General features: G+C 40.7%; 1 protein-coding gene across 16 annotated transcripts in view; it reads right to left on the bottom strand.

Moving 5' to 3' along the window:
* Positions 1-4571: 4571 nt before the first annotated feature.
* Positions 4572-14215, bottom strand: part of grin1a (glutamate receptor, ionotropic, N-methyl D-aspartate 1a) — a 38386-nt gene continuing 28742 nt past the window's right edge. For 4 of the 16 annotated variants that reach the window (XM_040000065.1, XM_040000067.1, XM_040000068.1 and 1 more), the window contains 3 exons: positions 11021-11047; positions 10152-10262; positions 4572-6861 (listed from right to left, as the gene is read on the bottom strand). In XM_040000065.1, coding sequence (XP_039855999.1) covers positions 6793-6861; positions 10152-10262; positions 11021-11047 — 207 coding nt within the window. In that variant the 3' untranslated portion in view covers positions 4572-6792. Of the gene's footprint in view, positions 6862-10151; positions 10263-10289; positions 10435-11020; positions 11048-14215 lie in introns of those variants that run through there. The other 12 variants (XM_040000073.1, XM_040000076.1, XM_040000071.1 and 9 more) reach the window with 8 other exon arrangements.

The raw sequence follows: 14215 nt of genomic DNA, 5'->3' as shown, positions 1-14215 counted from the left end.
GTGGGTACCCAGGTTGTCTAAGCGTTTGACCTGGACCTTCTTTGTAACCAGCAAAGGTTCGGAGATACTGGGAGAAGTCAGACTAGAGAAGGTAAAAAGAAAACAAAAACAGAAAAAGAGATTCACATGGTAACCTTAACCATGTATCAAGTTCCTGCTGGAGGAGGAGGTGGCAACAAAACGATATGACCAGGACATGTGACAAGTACCATCACCTTGTGTTTTACTGTTTTTTTTTCTCTATATCACATACAGAGGCTCTTTGACCCTCTGTATGTGATATTGGTCTATACAAGGTGGAAAAAGAATTAAAGTGAATAACAATAAGACTTTGTGCTTCAAGTGACAGGAAGATACAATTTTTTCTTATTCAGCATTTGGTTACACTAAATGGCACTCTAAGGAGAGGATTTTAGACTTTTCAAAATCCTTTATAGTTCCCATGATATATCTGTTGTCAAAGCTTACCTGAGTCATTTCCAAGATTTCCTTATTTCACAACTCCAGGTTGTGGCATAGGTTGTACGACAAAACTTTATTAACCTCTGGGCCTAAGCATAAATAATCCAGATGGCGTGACTTTCCAGACATCTCCTTCTGGAGCCAGTTCTTTTCACACACATGACAGCAGGCCATAGCATGTTTTGTGTGTATAAGTCATTTCTTTCCAGTTTTCTGGAAACTTAGGCTTGTTTTTGCATGCCCTGTTGTCTGTTTGCTTGAATCCTGTTGCATACCTTAAGAGTTTTTGTCTCCCATAAACTAAAAGGTTATTGCTGTTCATCTAAACCTTGTGTCACAGGCCTTTTTCACAGCAGTCAGTATAATTTGCTGCAGTCGAAAAAGCACTAGTGTCGCCAATAATGACAACAATGGGTCTGTTCTATTCAGATGTCTCAGTAAAGCAGGGCAGTGTGACAGTGAGCCAGCACGAACAGCATCTGGAAGTCAGCTATCATTATTATTATGTATAACAAAATAACTACTACTTTAACTACACTGAACAAAAATATAAATGCAACACTTTTGTTTTTGCTCCCATTTTTCATGAGCTGAACTTAAAGATCTGAAACATTTTCTACAAACACAAAGGACCCATTACTATCAAATACTGTTCACAAATCTGTCTAAATCTGTGTTAGTGAGAACTTCAGGTTTGCCGAGATAATCTGTCCCACCTCACATGTGTGGCATGTCGAGGTGCTGATTAGACAGCATGAACATTGCACACGTGTGTCTGAGACTGCCCACAATAAAAGGCCACTCTGAAATATGCAGTTTGATCACACAGCACAATGCTACAGATGTCGCAGCTTTTGAGGGAGCATGCAATTGGCATGCTGACTGCAGGAATGTCTACCAGAACAGTTGCCTGTGAAATGAATGTTCATTTCTCTGCCATAAGCCATCTTCAAAGGCGTTTAAGAGAATTTGGCTGTACATCCAACCAGCCTCACAATTGCAGACCACATGTAACCACACCAGCCCAGGACCTCCACATCCAGCATGTTCACCTCCAGGATGGTCGACCAGGTGGAGGCCAGCCACCCAGACAGCTGCAGCAACAATCGGTTTGCATAAAAGAATTTTTGCAAAAACTGTCAGAAACCGTGTCAGGGAAGCTCATCTGCATGCTCGTGGTCCTCATCGGGGTCTAGACCTGACTGCAGTTCATCACTTTAACCAACTTGAGGGGACAAATGCTCACATTCAATGGCATCTGGCACATTGGAGAGGTGTTCTGTTGACAGATGTTTTTACTGTTCAGGGCAGATGGCAGACAGCTTGTGTTGCGTCATGTGGATGAGCAGTTTGCTGACGTCAATGTTGTGGACTGAGTGGCCCATGGTGGTAGTGGGGTTATGGACAATGAACACGAGTGCATTTTATTGTTGGCATTTTGAATGCACAGAGATACCGTGTTGAGATCCTGAGGACCATGGTTGTGCCATTTATTCATGACCATAACCTCCTGTTACAGCATGGTAATGCACGGCCCCATATTGCAAGGATCTGTACACAATTCCTTGGAAGCTGAAAACATCCCAGTTCTTGCATGGCCAGCATACTCACCAGACATGGCCAGCATACTCACCCATTGAGCATGTTTGGGACGCTCGGCTCGGCGTATATGACAGCGTGTTCCACTTCCTGCCAATATTCAGCAACTTTGCACAAGTATTGAAGAGGAGTGGACCAACATTCCACTGCCCACAATCAACAACCTGATCAACTCTATGTCCATTGCACACCATTTGCCTCACAAGGTGCAACACATCTATGTGTTGCACTGTGTGAGGCAAATGGTGGCCACACCAGATACTGACTGGTTTTGCGGTATCTGTAGCATTGTGCTGTGTGATCAAACTGCATATTTCAGAGTGGCCTTTTATTGTGGGCAGTCTAAGGCACACCTGTGCAATATTCATGCTGTCTAATCAGCACCTCGACATGCCACACCTCTGAGGTAGGATGGATTATCTCGGCAAACCTGAAATTCTCACTAACACAGATTTGTGAACAGTATTTGATAGTAATGGGTCCTTTGTGTTTGTAGAAAATGTTTCAGATCTTTAAGTTCAGCTCATGAAAATGGGAGCAAAAACAAAAGTGTTGCGTTTATATTTTTGTTCAGTGTAGATATATTCATTCCTCCTTCCATCCATCCAAAGACTTAGTTTTAGGGCTATGCAGGCTCTTTTAGATGTTTTTTTTTTTTGGTAAAGTCTAATCTGCCTTCCTGTTCTTTAATGTAACTGTTGGGTTTCACCTTATTATAAATGCTTTGTATTCACACGAGGCATCTTTTGCTTGTAGCCCTTGACAAAAAAAACTCCTACCTCCTTGAGTGTGTTCTTGACTCGGTTAGATGTTTTGATGGTGTTTTTCTTAACCATCGGAAAAAATCGGTCATCATGCACTTAGGTTGTCTTCTGTGGTCATTCAGGCCCCTCAGTGTTGCTGACGTGGCCAGTGTATCCAATGTTTTTAAGAGTATATTAGATTGTTGATTTGGCAGATCTTAAAGGTTTTGGTCTGTCTTACAAGGTTATTTTGCTTTTTCAGCCTCACTTCCACTGACATTAATTTGGACCTTATATTTAAAATTACGCTGAAAAAGTATAAAATACAATTTCAACACTTTGTATGTATGTGTGAAATAATTGACTTACATACCTTTATAAAACTGCATGACTGCACTGCATATTAAAAGCAAACCTGCAAATGTCCTGAGCACAAATCCCAAAACATATTGTGTACATACAGTGGTCTCATCTCAGGACTTGAAATCTGCTTGTTGGTTGATGGCTGAGCATTATAACGACTCTGACAGACTGTCTGCTGTGATTAGGACAGAAAGTCAGTGCACCAAGACAAATATCTCACCTCCTGCTTCTGCAACATTTGCATTAATTAATAGTGACAGCTGAGATATGACCAAAGATGATGCTCATAATTAAATTTCAGATTACACTTAATGTGATTTTGATGTTAGCGCTATGCTTCATCCAAGAAAACAGTGGTATAATTACAGCTGCTGAAATGTCAAATTATTAACCCTTACATTAGGAAAGCTGCTGTGAAATACAAGTTTAAATCAGCTATTTTATATGAGTAACTCTACTGAGAGTTTTAGAGGAAAAACTAAAAGCTGGTTTCATAACCCTTGTGGATATTTAACAAATTTAACAAATTTCCCACGTGTGGGACTAATAAAGGTTATCTTATCTTATTAACCAAAATAACTAAATATGTCAACTAACAGATGCAACTAAAACAAGTTGGCTAGCAGACTCCTTCTGAACTAATCGATAATGTTACTAATCATGCTAATATACTCACAGCAATACTGCTGTCATGTTGACCTGCGAATGAGATCCATGTTACAATGCAGAAATGTACTACGGTTAATATCCACAAAGATTTTATGGCTGTTTTCTGAGATATTTCAGTTGGGACCAAACTGAGAAGCAGCTGAGGAGAACATGTAAAAAGTACTTCAGACACACCTTTGCTTTGCATTATACTTTTATAACAATGAGTAAAAGCAGCAGACAACTATACAGTCTAAATGTAGACAACAGAAACAAAGCTATGGGGATTCACAAACTTTAACCTATATCACTAGACTTGGCTAGTTGGACAGATGGCCTCAGGTTTGACTCTAGATCACTTTGGTATACAGAGGAGTTATTAGCTTCTTGCAGTCATGTGCAAGAAGCTCAGATGGGTGTGTATGAAAAAGAAGCCCAAATCATCACCCCTCCACCACCGTGCTTGGCATTTAATATGAAGTGTGTGTGCTGATATGCTGTGTTTTGTTTACTGCAAATATGGTTCTGTGCATTATGGCCAAACATTTCTACTGTAGTCTCATCTGTCTGAAGGACATAGTTCCAGGAATCTTGTGGATAGTTCAGATGGAACTGTGTGAACCTGGGTTATGCTACCATTTTCTTAAATTTGTTTAGTCTTTTTTCTACCTTTGCACTTGTGAATGTTAACATTTATCATACTAAATGAGACCTGTAGAGTCTGAGATGTAGCTCTTGGATGTTTTGCTGTTTCTCTGAGCATCGCACGGTCAGACCTTGAAGTGAATTTGTTGGGAGGCCCACTCCTGAGAAGACTGTAGTATTGTGTTTACACACCTGGATGCTTAAAACCATCAAATTGCCCAAACATCTGCGTTTATAGAACTGCCAAAATTTTCTGACAATCAGTTAATCAAGTGAATTTGATTAGCAGCATATGTCTCCTACTTTCACTCTTAATTTCTATGGCAGCAGTAATGATACACTAAGTTTTTCACAGACCTGCATAGAGTGGCTGTAGCCCTATTTGTACTGTTTTTGCTTGCCTTGATTATATGACATTGTATAGATGTCATCAATTAACTGAAAGAATTACTTGACATTGACGAGAGAAATAGTTGTTAGTTGGAGCCCTATATTTAGCATATTAAAGCAAAGGATTCATTAGACATGACAATGTAAGTGTATTTTATTTACAGGTGTATAAACAACATGATTCAATGCAAGATCGTCACTGGAAAAGGTAAGAAAAACAAGTGAATCTTCCCTTAATGTTTTTATGTGTGTGTGTGTGTGTGTGTGTGTGTGTGCGTATATGCATGTGTATATGTGTGTGTTGATGCATGCCTGTGTATCACACCTGTTTTGTGTTTGTGTAACTACAGTATAAGACATTCCCAGCTGCAGTCATTGTACGAGCTCATGAACCTCATCTACACAGAGCCAGACTCTATTTACATTTCATTCGACTTCAAGTGCTCCTCACGGCTCAGCTAACTGTACATGGCAACAGCACGCATCCAAACTAAAGCACTAATAATAACACATAAGCATGCACAGGCCTGAATGAGATCAGAAGCAACCTCTTTGCTCAAATTAAAATCATTTAATCCTATAAAGACTTTGTAGATCCTGCTCTGTTTTTTCTCAATAAAGCAAATTAAAAAGGAAACCGGTAAGATACTTTACAGTATGACTGTCGTTCTGTTTTGGGAATTGGTGTTTTGTTTAAATACAGTTTGGGGAGACTCCTCATCATAAAGTGCTATACAGTGCCATACACCAGAAAGAATGTTACAGTTTTCTTCAGAGCAGTGGTTTCTCATCTCCAGAAATTGGGAAACGGCCTGTTTTTGCATCTAACCAAACCTGCACATGTGCTTGCAAGCTGAGCGAAGCTTTCAAATTCACTCGGCTTCCTTCGTGTAAAAGTTCTCCGGCGCTACACAGGGGAGGAGGTTTTGCATGAAAGACCGAGTGCTGGTTGGGTGAAAAACCTGGCCCTTTGATGCAACCCCTTGGAGACTGGAAATGAGAAAGACTGCAGTGGCGGTGGCAGGAGAGAGGAAGAGAGAGGGCGTCCCAAAACAGCAGCATGGCTCACAGCCAGCTGTCTCAAATATGGCTGAATATGAAAGACACCACTAGTATTTAACTAATTAAGTAGGATGTGAATTCTTATATCACCTGCATATGTCGTGCTATTAAAAGTAGTAAAGCTAAATACTTCAAACTTGAATTGTTGTTAAAAATAGAAACACATGCAAATTTTGAGGTTAGTGCAAAATAAAAATGGGGAAAGGTTCAATTTGTTCATCTCCAGAAGCTGATGTATACCCTTGCCCAAGCACACCCATGCCTTCATCATCTTCTCTGGTTGACATGGTTAGCCAACTGCCTTCTGTAGTGCCATTATTAGTGTGGATAAAAACACAGGTATATCCTATTAAAAAATACTTGACCTCCATCGGAGCTTACAGACCATCTTGTATTGCAGTATATGTTGTTAAGAAATATTAAATATTGTGACTTCTAGGCCCTAAGTGGAAGTGAAATGTCCAGTACAATACTCGCAGCCAAACTGGTTCATCCATAAACTTAGCCGAACTAACCTGGCTTGCTAAAAGCTATAGAGCTGCTTGGGAAATTGGAAAACATCAAACATTAAGTAAATGTGTGCAATTAAAGGGACAAAACAACGTTAAATAAGTTAGGTAATAATATACAGAAGGAAAAGATTCTATATGTCGGATGGGTTCTTCTGTGCATGCTCAGGGACCCTACGAACATTAAAGTCATTTAGTCTTTAAAAAAAAAGATAAAAGAAAAAGAAAGGTGCAAGTTGAGTGTTTTCAGCCAGTTCCTCAGCAAGCAGTTTCCTCAAAAGCTCCGCTGGCAGGCGGTGAAATAAAAGCTTCGGTTTTGGCTTCCTCTCCTCCTCTCCTTGGGGAGTGAACCTCATTGTCGCCCTCTCCGTTTACACCACTGTGCTGACAGACGGGTCAGACAAGTTGAGTTGGCCCGTGACGTCAGTGGGTGGGTACTGCTGCAGAGGTGAAGAAAAACAGGGCGGAGGAAGAGAGACACATAACAGGGTGTCATTTCTTGACAAAATTTAGTGTCCCTTTTGTTGCCGATGTTGTTGTTGTCCTAGCATTGTCTAAATATTAATTTTAATTTAGGGAACAACTGTGTTCTGCAGAAGCTGGATGTTGCTCTAACCCCTCTCAGGCAGACTTTAATTTTGTGTCATTTTCTTTAAAGTCTGAATTTTTGTAGAACAGTTTGTGCCTGGGGTGGGCTAGTTTTGGAGCTGACGTAAGATCCCGAGAGTCTTGACAACAGCAGTCATTTATTTTTTTATTTTATTTTTTGCCTCAGCAACATGACTGGGTGATAACTTCCTGCCATGGATAAAATGGGCAGCTCATTTATCACCCCCACAGTCATCTGTGTGCATGCAGACAGGCAGCTTCTCTATATTTAGCTCAAGAGGAGAACATGAATTTTAGGCTGATTGCACAAGTGCTGCTGTGTCCGACTCTTACGTCCAATCCCTGCATCACTGTGCTTCTTTAAGAGCAGAATATGTTGAATTATAGGCTTCTACAATGCTGAGAGGGGAGGCAAGATCCCATATCCATGCATGTGCTTCGTTTGAGTGTTTTTTTTAGTGCTTTTGGCAGCAGTAAGCCATTTTTTAAAATGTTATCTTTTACATAGAAACACAGAAATCCTACATTACAGAATCCGCTTTATACATCATAAATCGAGTTTGCAGAACATGTTGTTTTTGTAGAATTGCTTCATGTTTTGAAACACAGTGAGATTGGGTGGAGTAACTGCATTATGTCCTTTATAATTCAGCTAATTTCCAACATGCCAATCAAAATTCTGACTCACAGTGCTGTGTTGCAAAGCATGCAGGAAAGCATCTTTTCTTTTTACATTAAGCACATTACTACTGCACATTAATGACGTTCAGAACCAAAACAGGGAAGGTGTACCCGTCTCATTTGTCACTTTTTTTGATTTAAGCACCTCTCGTTTTAAGCCGATAGAGCCGATACATTCAAGCATGTGAGTTTCAGAAGTTGGTATGATGCAACTAACATGCTGACAGATGTGGGGGCATCCAGACTGAATGGGAAAATTGTTGCTTTTTATTTTAAGGTAATAAATAGGAGTCAGAGTGGATGTCCCTCATCTCCTTGACCCGCAAGTTGCATCATCACATAGCTTACAGCCCCCATTTGGGTCTCCACATGTCTTGTACCTTGAGGGCCTGCTAACAGCGCACCCTACTGGGGTCAAGTGGACCAGCAAAAGAGAAACACTTCACTGACATCACAACCACAGTTAAAAGCTACTTATTCAGCACAACTATGATGATGTTTTTTTGTTGGGGTTTTTTGTCATATATGGAACAGCTACAAAGAGTATTACTACTTCTACGGTTACTACATCTATGACAGTTAAAGTAATTAGCATGCTTGTAGAGGGAGAGAGGAGCAGTGTGGCATGTGGGTGAGGGACACTGACACTCAAGTCCATTGATATCCATTAATAGAAAAGAAGAACATTTATATAAAATCAAAAATAATGGTCAAAGACTGAAGATGGTAGGTCTTTCAGTTGGAGCATCTTTTGTAATTACACTAAATCCTGTTTCATTTTACACTTTGAGACATTTTTCCCCCCCAATAGGGCTCCCAAACCAGCATCCGAAACCTCATACAGACAAAGTGGCAGTGGCGATCCCGCTCTTCTTCTCATAAAATGAAAGAAATTCTATTGGAAAAACGCCGGGGAAGAGTAAAGGTGCTTGGCTTCATTGCTGAAACATCCGTTAAAAAAACAAAACAAAACAAAAAAACAACAACAGATAGTTAACAGAAGAGAAAGAAAGGAGAAACAGAAAATCAAATCATAACTTTTTTTTAAATGTTGCAAGCTGTTATCTTTGCTGCCATAGGCTACATTTCTCCAGAGAAACACATTCAAAGCATAGTGTTAGTGCAAAAGGCTATGAAGGCTATCTCCACAAATTATTGCCATTCTTTTATAAAGTCCAGATTTGGTTAACAACCAGCTATGACTGGCAGATCAGCTGGGCACAAATGACCGTGGGTCACCGGTTTGTCAGCGCGATCCAAGCTTGTGTAGTGCAATCTCCAAACCGCAATGAGCAGGGCCTTTCAACCGAACTGTGAAGGAATGCAGAAAACCTGACACTCTCATTGTGCTGCAGCAAAGGAGTGATATAAAAAGAAGGAGGGGGGCAGTAGCTTGCATTTATTCTTGCATCACAACACAGTGAGAGTCTAAGGCTTCACAGAGTTTTTAGCACAATAAAAACAATATGTAAAACTTAAAGTCGACTGTCTTCACGACCTGAAAATATACCCTGCAAAAGGCATGCACAGTTCAGACCACAAGGACACTGGAAATAAAACAAGAATTATGACAAACAAAATATGATAACGCAAAAAAGTAAATTGATTAATACAAATCCATGAGTGGAATCCTGAAATAGACACACCGAAAAATATGAGAACACATTAGTTTTCTTCTCGGGAGGGCTGGACGTCACCTTAAATTTAAAAAAAGGGTTTTGGGAATAAAAAAATGACAGAACACCAGCGCATGCTTTTCAAACCATAAGCAAACCAACAGCGGCTGAAACCCAAACAGAGGAAGTGCAGGATTGGTGCAAAGAAACAATGGATATACGAAGGATCAGGCAGTCAAAACGACAGGACATGAACAGAAACGTATAAACAGACACGCTCGCATACGGTACACTCACGCACACACGTACCACAGTGCCACCACCACCATCACCACCACCAAATACGGACAGAATCCACGTCCAAACCAGAGGCAGGGAGGAAGAGCAGCCCAAGACAAAACACCACTGGCAGACTGCTTGCTTTTGTCGCGCCCCTTCCTCCAGAAGACACTAATCCCATTAAATCCTTCAACCCTTTTCCCCCAAATCCTGGACACTTGGGACTCTCCCTTTCCAAATTCAGAGCCCAGCTCCTGGCCTGGCCTGACCTGAGATCCTGCACTGATGCCCTCTATGCTGTAGAGGAACATTAAGAGCTAAATGGTAATGGTTGATCGATGGTGAAGGGACAGACACGTGGCAGAGGCCAGTGGAGCCGTGTGGAAATGAGTGAGTGGAACATGGGACTCTTTTGAGGTCAGATATGGGGATGGGGGCAGAGAGGACAGCGAAAGACAAAGAGATGGAAGCAGAGACAGAGGAGGAGAAGAGGAAAGAGAGGAAAGAATAAACAAGGGAAGGTGTCGCTTCTTCCGTCTCCTTACCGTGTCTTTGGAGGACCTACGTCTCTTGATGCTGGAGGCCAGGGTGGTACTGATGGACCTAAAAGAGGCTTTCTTTTTGGGGTCGGGCTCTGCTCTACCACTTTTCCTATCCTAAAATAAATATATGTAGAAACATTATTCATGTCCTATGGCTGGGGTGATAACCGTGGTTTCAGTCTCACCCGTTTTCTCTCTACCCACCACCACCAAAACCACTGCCACCCCAATAGATTACCTTATGTTTTTAATAGACTAATTACTGGGAGGGTCCTTGTGAAAAACACTACACCATTTGGAAATGTAAAAGAGGGAGAAAGAAGGGGATAAAGCTTGTTAGATGTGAGAGTGAACAAAGTCTGTTCAGTCTGATATGAGGGCATTTGTCTACATTTTATGCAACATAATCACACTTGGACTGCACAAGATGGCACAGTAGTCCTCTAGAAACACACTCAGTTGGCCCTAGAAATGCACTGGAATGAGTGATGACTAGTAAAGATGTCAGTGGGTGTGATACCTAGGTTTTAAACCATCTAAAATAGTCTACCCGTACACTCGCTATTGTGTGAGTGCACACACACTTTAAAGCTGCCACTTCTTTATCTCAGCACATGCTTAATCTTCAATCTACTCTTACTCAGTACACACAGGTAACATCTTCAAATGCGTACCTGTCAAAATAAAATAAAAACATAAAGAAAAAGAAGCACTTTTAACCATATTCTTACAACATGGTGAGCCAATTTGGTGCCCTCCCTCCCTCATACCATCAGAGTGGCCCACAGCTATTCTCAGCACAATTACTGGATGTCTGTGTGCAACAATAAAAAAAGAACTCATATTAAGAACTCATATTAAGGTATTCTTACATCCTGAGTCTCTACAGAGGAAGAGGGCTGCATAGGGGGAGAAAAGAAAAATAAAATAAATGTCCATCCACTTGGATTGTTATTACTTTAAAGAATATCCTTAAGCAAAAGCCAAGGGAACCAAAAATGGCAGATAAAAAATCCCAAAACTAGCAAAGCAAACATTCACATCCAAAGCCAGGCAGGTATAAAAAGTTAAAAAAAAAATAATAATAAAAAAGCTACAGTATTGGATGCATAGAAGGAAAACAACAGCGACATAAGTCAGTAATTAAAGCCCATTTAACGTCATTATACCTTTAAGGGGTATAATGGAAATTCACCCCACACACCAGGGAATGGGATGAGATGGAGAGCATAAAGATAAAAATAAGAAGGAATGGTTGTCTACTAGAGCAACAAAAAAGCCTGTTTTCTACTGAAATTAAAGCGCAAAAACAAAAGTCAGTGTTTAAATGATAAATTCATAATTAACTGAACAAATGAAAGCTAAAAGATGCTACTTCTAATAAAAAAAAGCACTCTAAGATGGATGTTAGTAAAGTATAAGTGGAGGATGACAGATTAGTAGCAGCAAGGGAGGCCCTTGGGGTGGGCGGGGCAGTGTGGTGTGAATTTCAACATGCCAAATCGTTTTATGGATGGAGGGAAGGAATAAAAGGGGGAACATAGATTAAGTAACACAAAACAAATAGCACGACAAATCAATCCTGGCCAGCACTGGCCCCGCAGTTCATCCTTTTTCATCAGGTCACATGACTAGGCTCTTTCAGGGCACATTTGTTCCACCATCACCCCGCCAACCAGCACTCTCTCAACCCCCTGATGACATAATATCAGGTGGCGAGCAGGTATTATCTCATGTGCAGGATAGATGAAAGCTGGCAGAGGAGTGATTGGTGCACGGCACCGTTCGATTTTAGTGCAAAAAATATCTTTTTCCTGTTGGAAGATGACATCTCGTGTTAGTAAATGGTTAAAGTCAGCGTGCGTATTGGTCTTGGTTCAGAAAAATCAATGCCCAAGTGACGTCAGGTGTTCGTTTAATCTTTACTTTCCCCTTTTCTTACACATGTTAGACTGCAGGAGTGAAGCCCGGCCATCCAGAGCCCTGATGAGGCGCTGCGTGTGCACAGTCCCGGCCATGCAGGGCATGCTGGACCATCAGATGAAGAGCGGCATGGGACTTGCACCGTGTACATCGGCTGCGTGTTTCCCGTTGGAAACAGATGTGAGCTGTCATAGTCCAGCATCATTATACAACATCACTGTTATCGTCACGCAGCAGACTTTCTGACGCTTTGTTTTCATCCCAAACTATCATCAGGTTCAATCTGGTTCAGACAGTGCACTTCTAAGTAACATCTGTTTGAAAAGACAGATGTAGAAGCCACATGTGTAGTCTCTTAGTAATGGAACACAATGTAACTTTTTTATAATATAAATGTTCACATTGTAGCTACATTGTCCACCTCTAAAAAAGAGAACAGAGAGAGTGGATCAGCAGCAGCCTTTCACTAACCCTAACCCTGCCCCAGTCCTATGTAACTGACAGCTTTTATTAAAGATGAAGATGAGTTATTACTTACACACCCTACATAAATTATAGCAATCGTTACACTCGAGTGGTCGCACCCTTAGGCGATTTATTCACAGTCAGCTACGGTAAAGTGACAGATAGATGACTGTGTAACACTTATACTTATTAATTGTGTTTGCTATTTAGGTTATTTCTTTATCAGTTTGGCTTAATTCTTTTCCCCTCCAACCAACATACTTTTAAAGGCACAACTACTTTTACTTTAAAGTCATACTGGTTCTGTTTATACTAAGATTTGCTTTCTATAAATTGGATAATGGAATAAGCGGACACTTTGGCCCATTACTATATATCATGCCTTTATTTAAAAGGGACAGTTAAGCCTTAATATCATTTAGGCACCATCGGCAACCAAATAACAAGCTCTCACACACAAAAATGCATGTGCATTAGCTAAATTAGGTAAAAGTAGGAAATGCCCCAGTAAACTAGCATTTCTCATTATAGAACTCAAAAAACTAAAAATAAATTTTACTCCAAAGACCCTTTACTCACTCATCATGTCTGTTGCTACAGCTTTTAAAATTTTACAATCCTAGGCAACCTACACACATGCACTTTTCTTTCTTAGTAAAAGTCTGCAAAACCAATGCCACGTTGGCGTGACACCTAATGAACTTCTTGTTTGAGAGCTTTTAGCTTTTAAAAATAACTGGGTGCAGAGATAATGCATAGGTGGCAACTAGTGAGGATTTTACTTTGTGAACAGATTTACTCAGAAGTGCACTTTCTCTGAAGTTAAACCTCTGTTTGAAGGTATGTGGGTGCACAGTCCTGCACATTGCTTTGCATAATACAACCTGAGGCATTTAAAAGCACATAATAACAAAAAACACACATGGAAGCAGTCGAAACGATGCCAGTAATGGGTATCGAGGTTTTAGTGATTGCTGTACTAGAGAAGGAAGAGGCCACATAAACTGTGATCTTAGATTGAGTTTGTACCCTGGAAAACCAAGCTGTCATTTTTAATTTCAGAAATTTAGATCACTGTGAGTAATCAAATCAGCGTACCTAAACAGTGTGAATAAGATCCTGAATAATTTTCATGCAAAGCAGATTTGATTAGCCTTACTTCATGGGTCCTCTCAGCGCTTCTTGCGTAAGGCGCCATTTTAATAGCTATAGTTAGAGCAATGTGTGTCTAGCAATTTTAGCTTTTGGGCCCAGAGTGATGGTGAATGAGCAAGATGAGCAAGCATGAGCCATCTTTGTTTAGTGATGCAGAGAAATTGGCATGATCATCACTGACATGGATATAAATTACATTAGTCTGCGGGCAGTTTAGTGTGTCCCTCTCCTTTCTCAGTGACGCCCCCCTGCATGCATTCATCTGCTGTATGCGCCTACATCTATATGTACATCTATATGAGGACACATACGACAGTTACATACAGCTATCAGTTTGATGGTAGACACTTTTAGAAGGACATTGATTTGCTGACAGGCACTTGTGATAATTATACTGTACCTTCCTCCAGCCCTGCTGTCTCATTTCACTTGGTTCAAGAGAGACACAGCAGAAAAACTGCCACAGCCACATCACAGACTCAGGCTGTGATTGGCCATCAAATGTGGAAACCCTGTACCTTCAA

This window comes from Simochromis diagramma, unplaced genomic scaffold (assembly GCF_900408965.1).
Source record: "Simochromis diagramma unplaced genomic scaffold, fSimDia1.1 OVJJ01000596.1, whole genome shotgun sequence".
Classification (NCBI taxonomy): domain Eukaryota; kingdom Metazoa; phylum Chordata; class Actinopteri; order Cichliformes; family Cichlidae; genus Simochromis; species Simochromis diagramma.
This window is presented reverse-complemented; position numbering and strand designations above follow the sequence as displayed.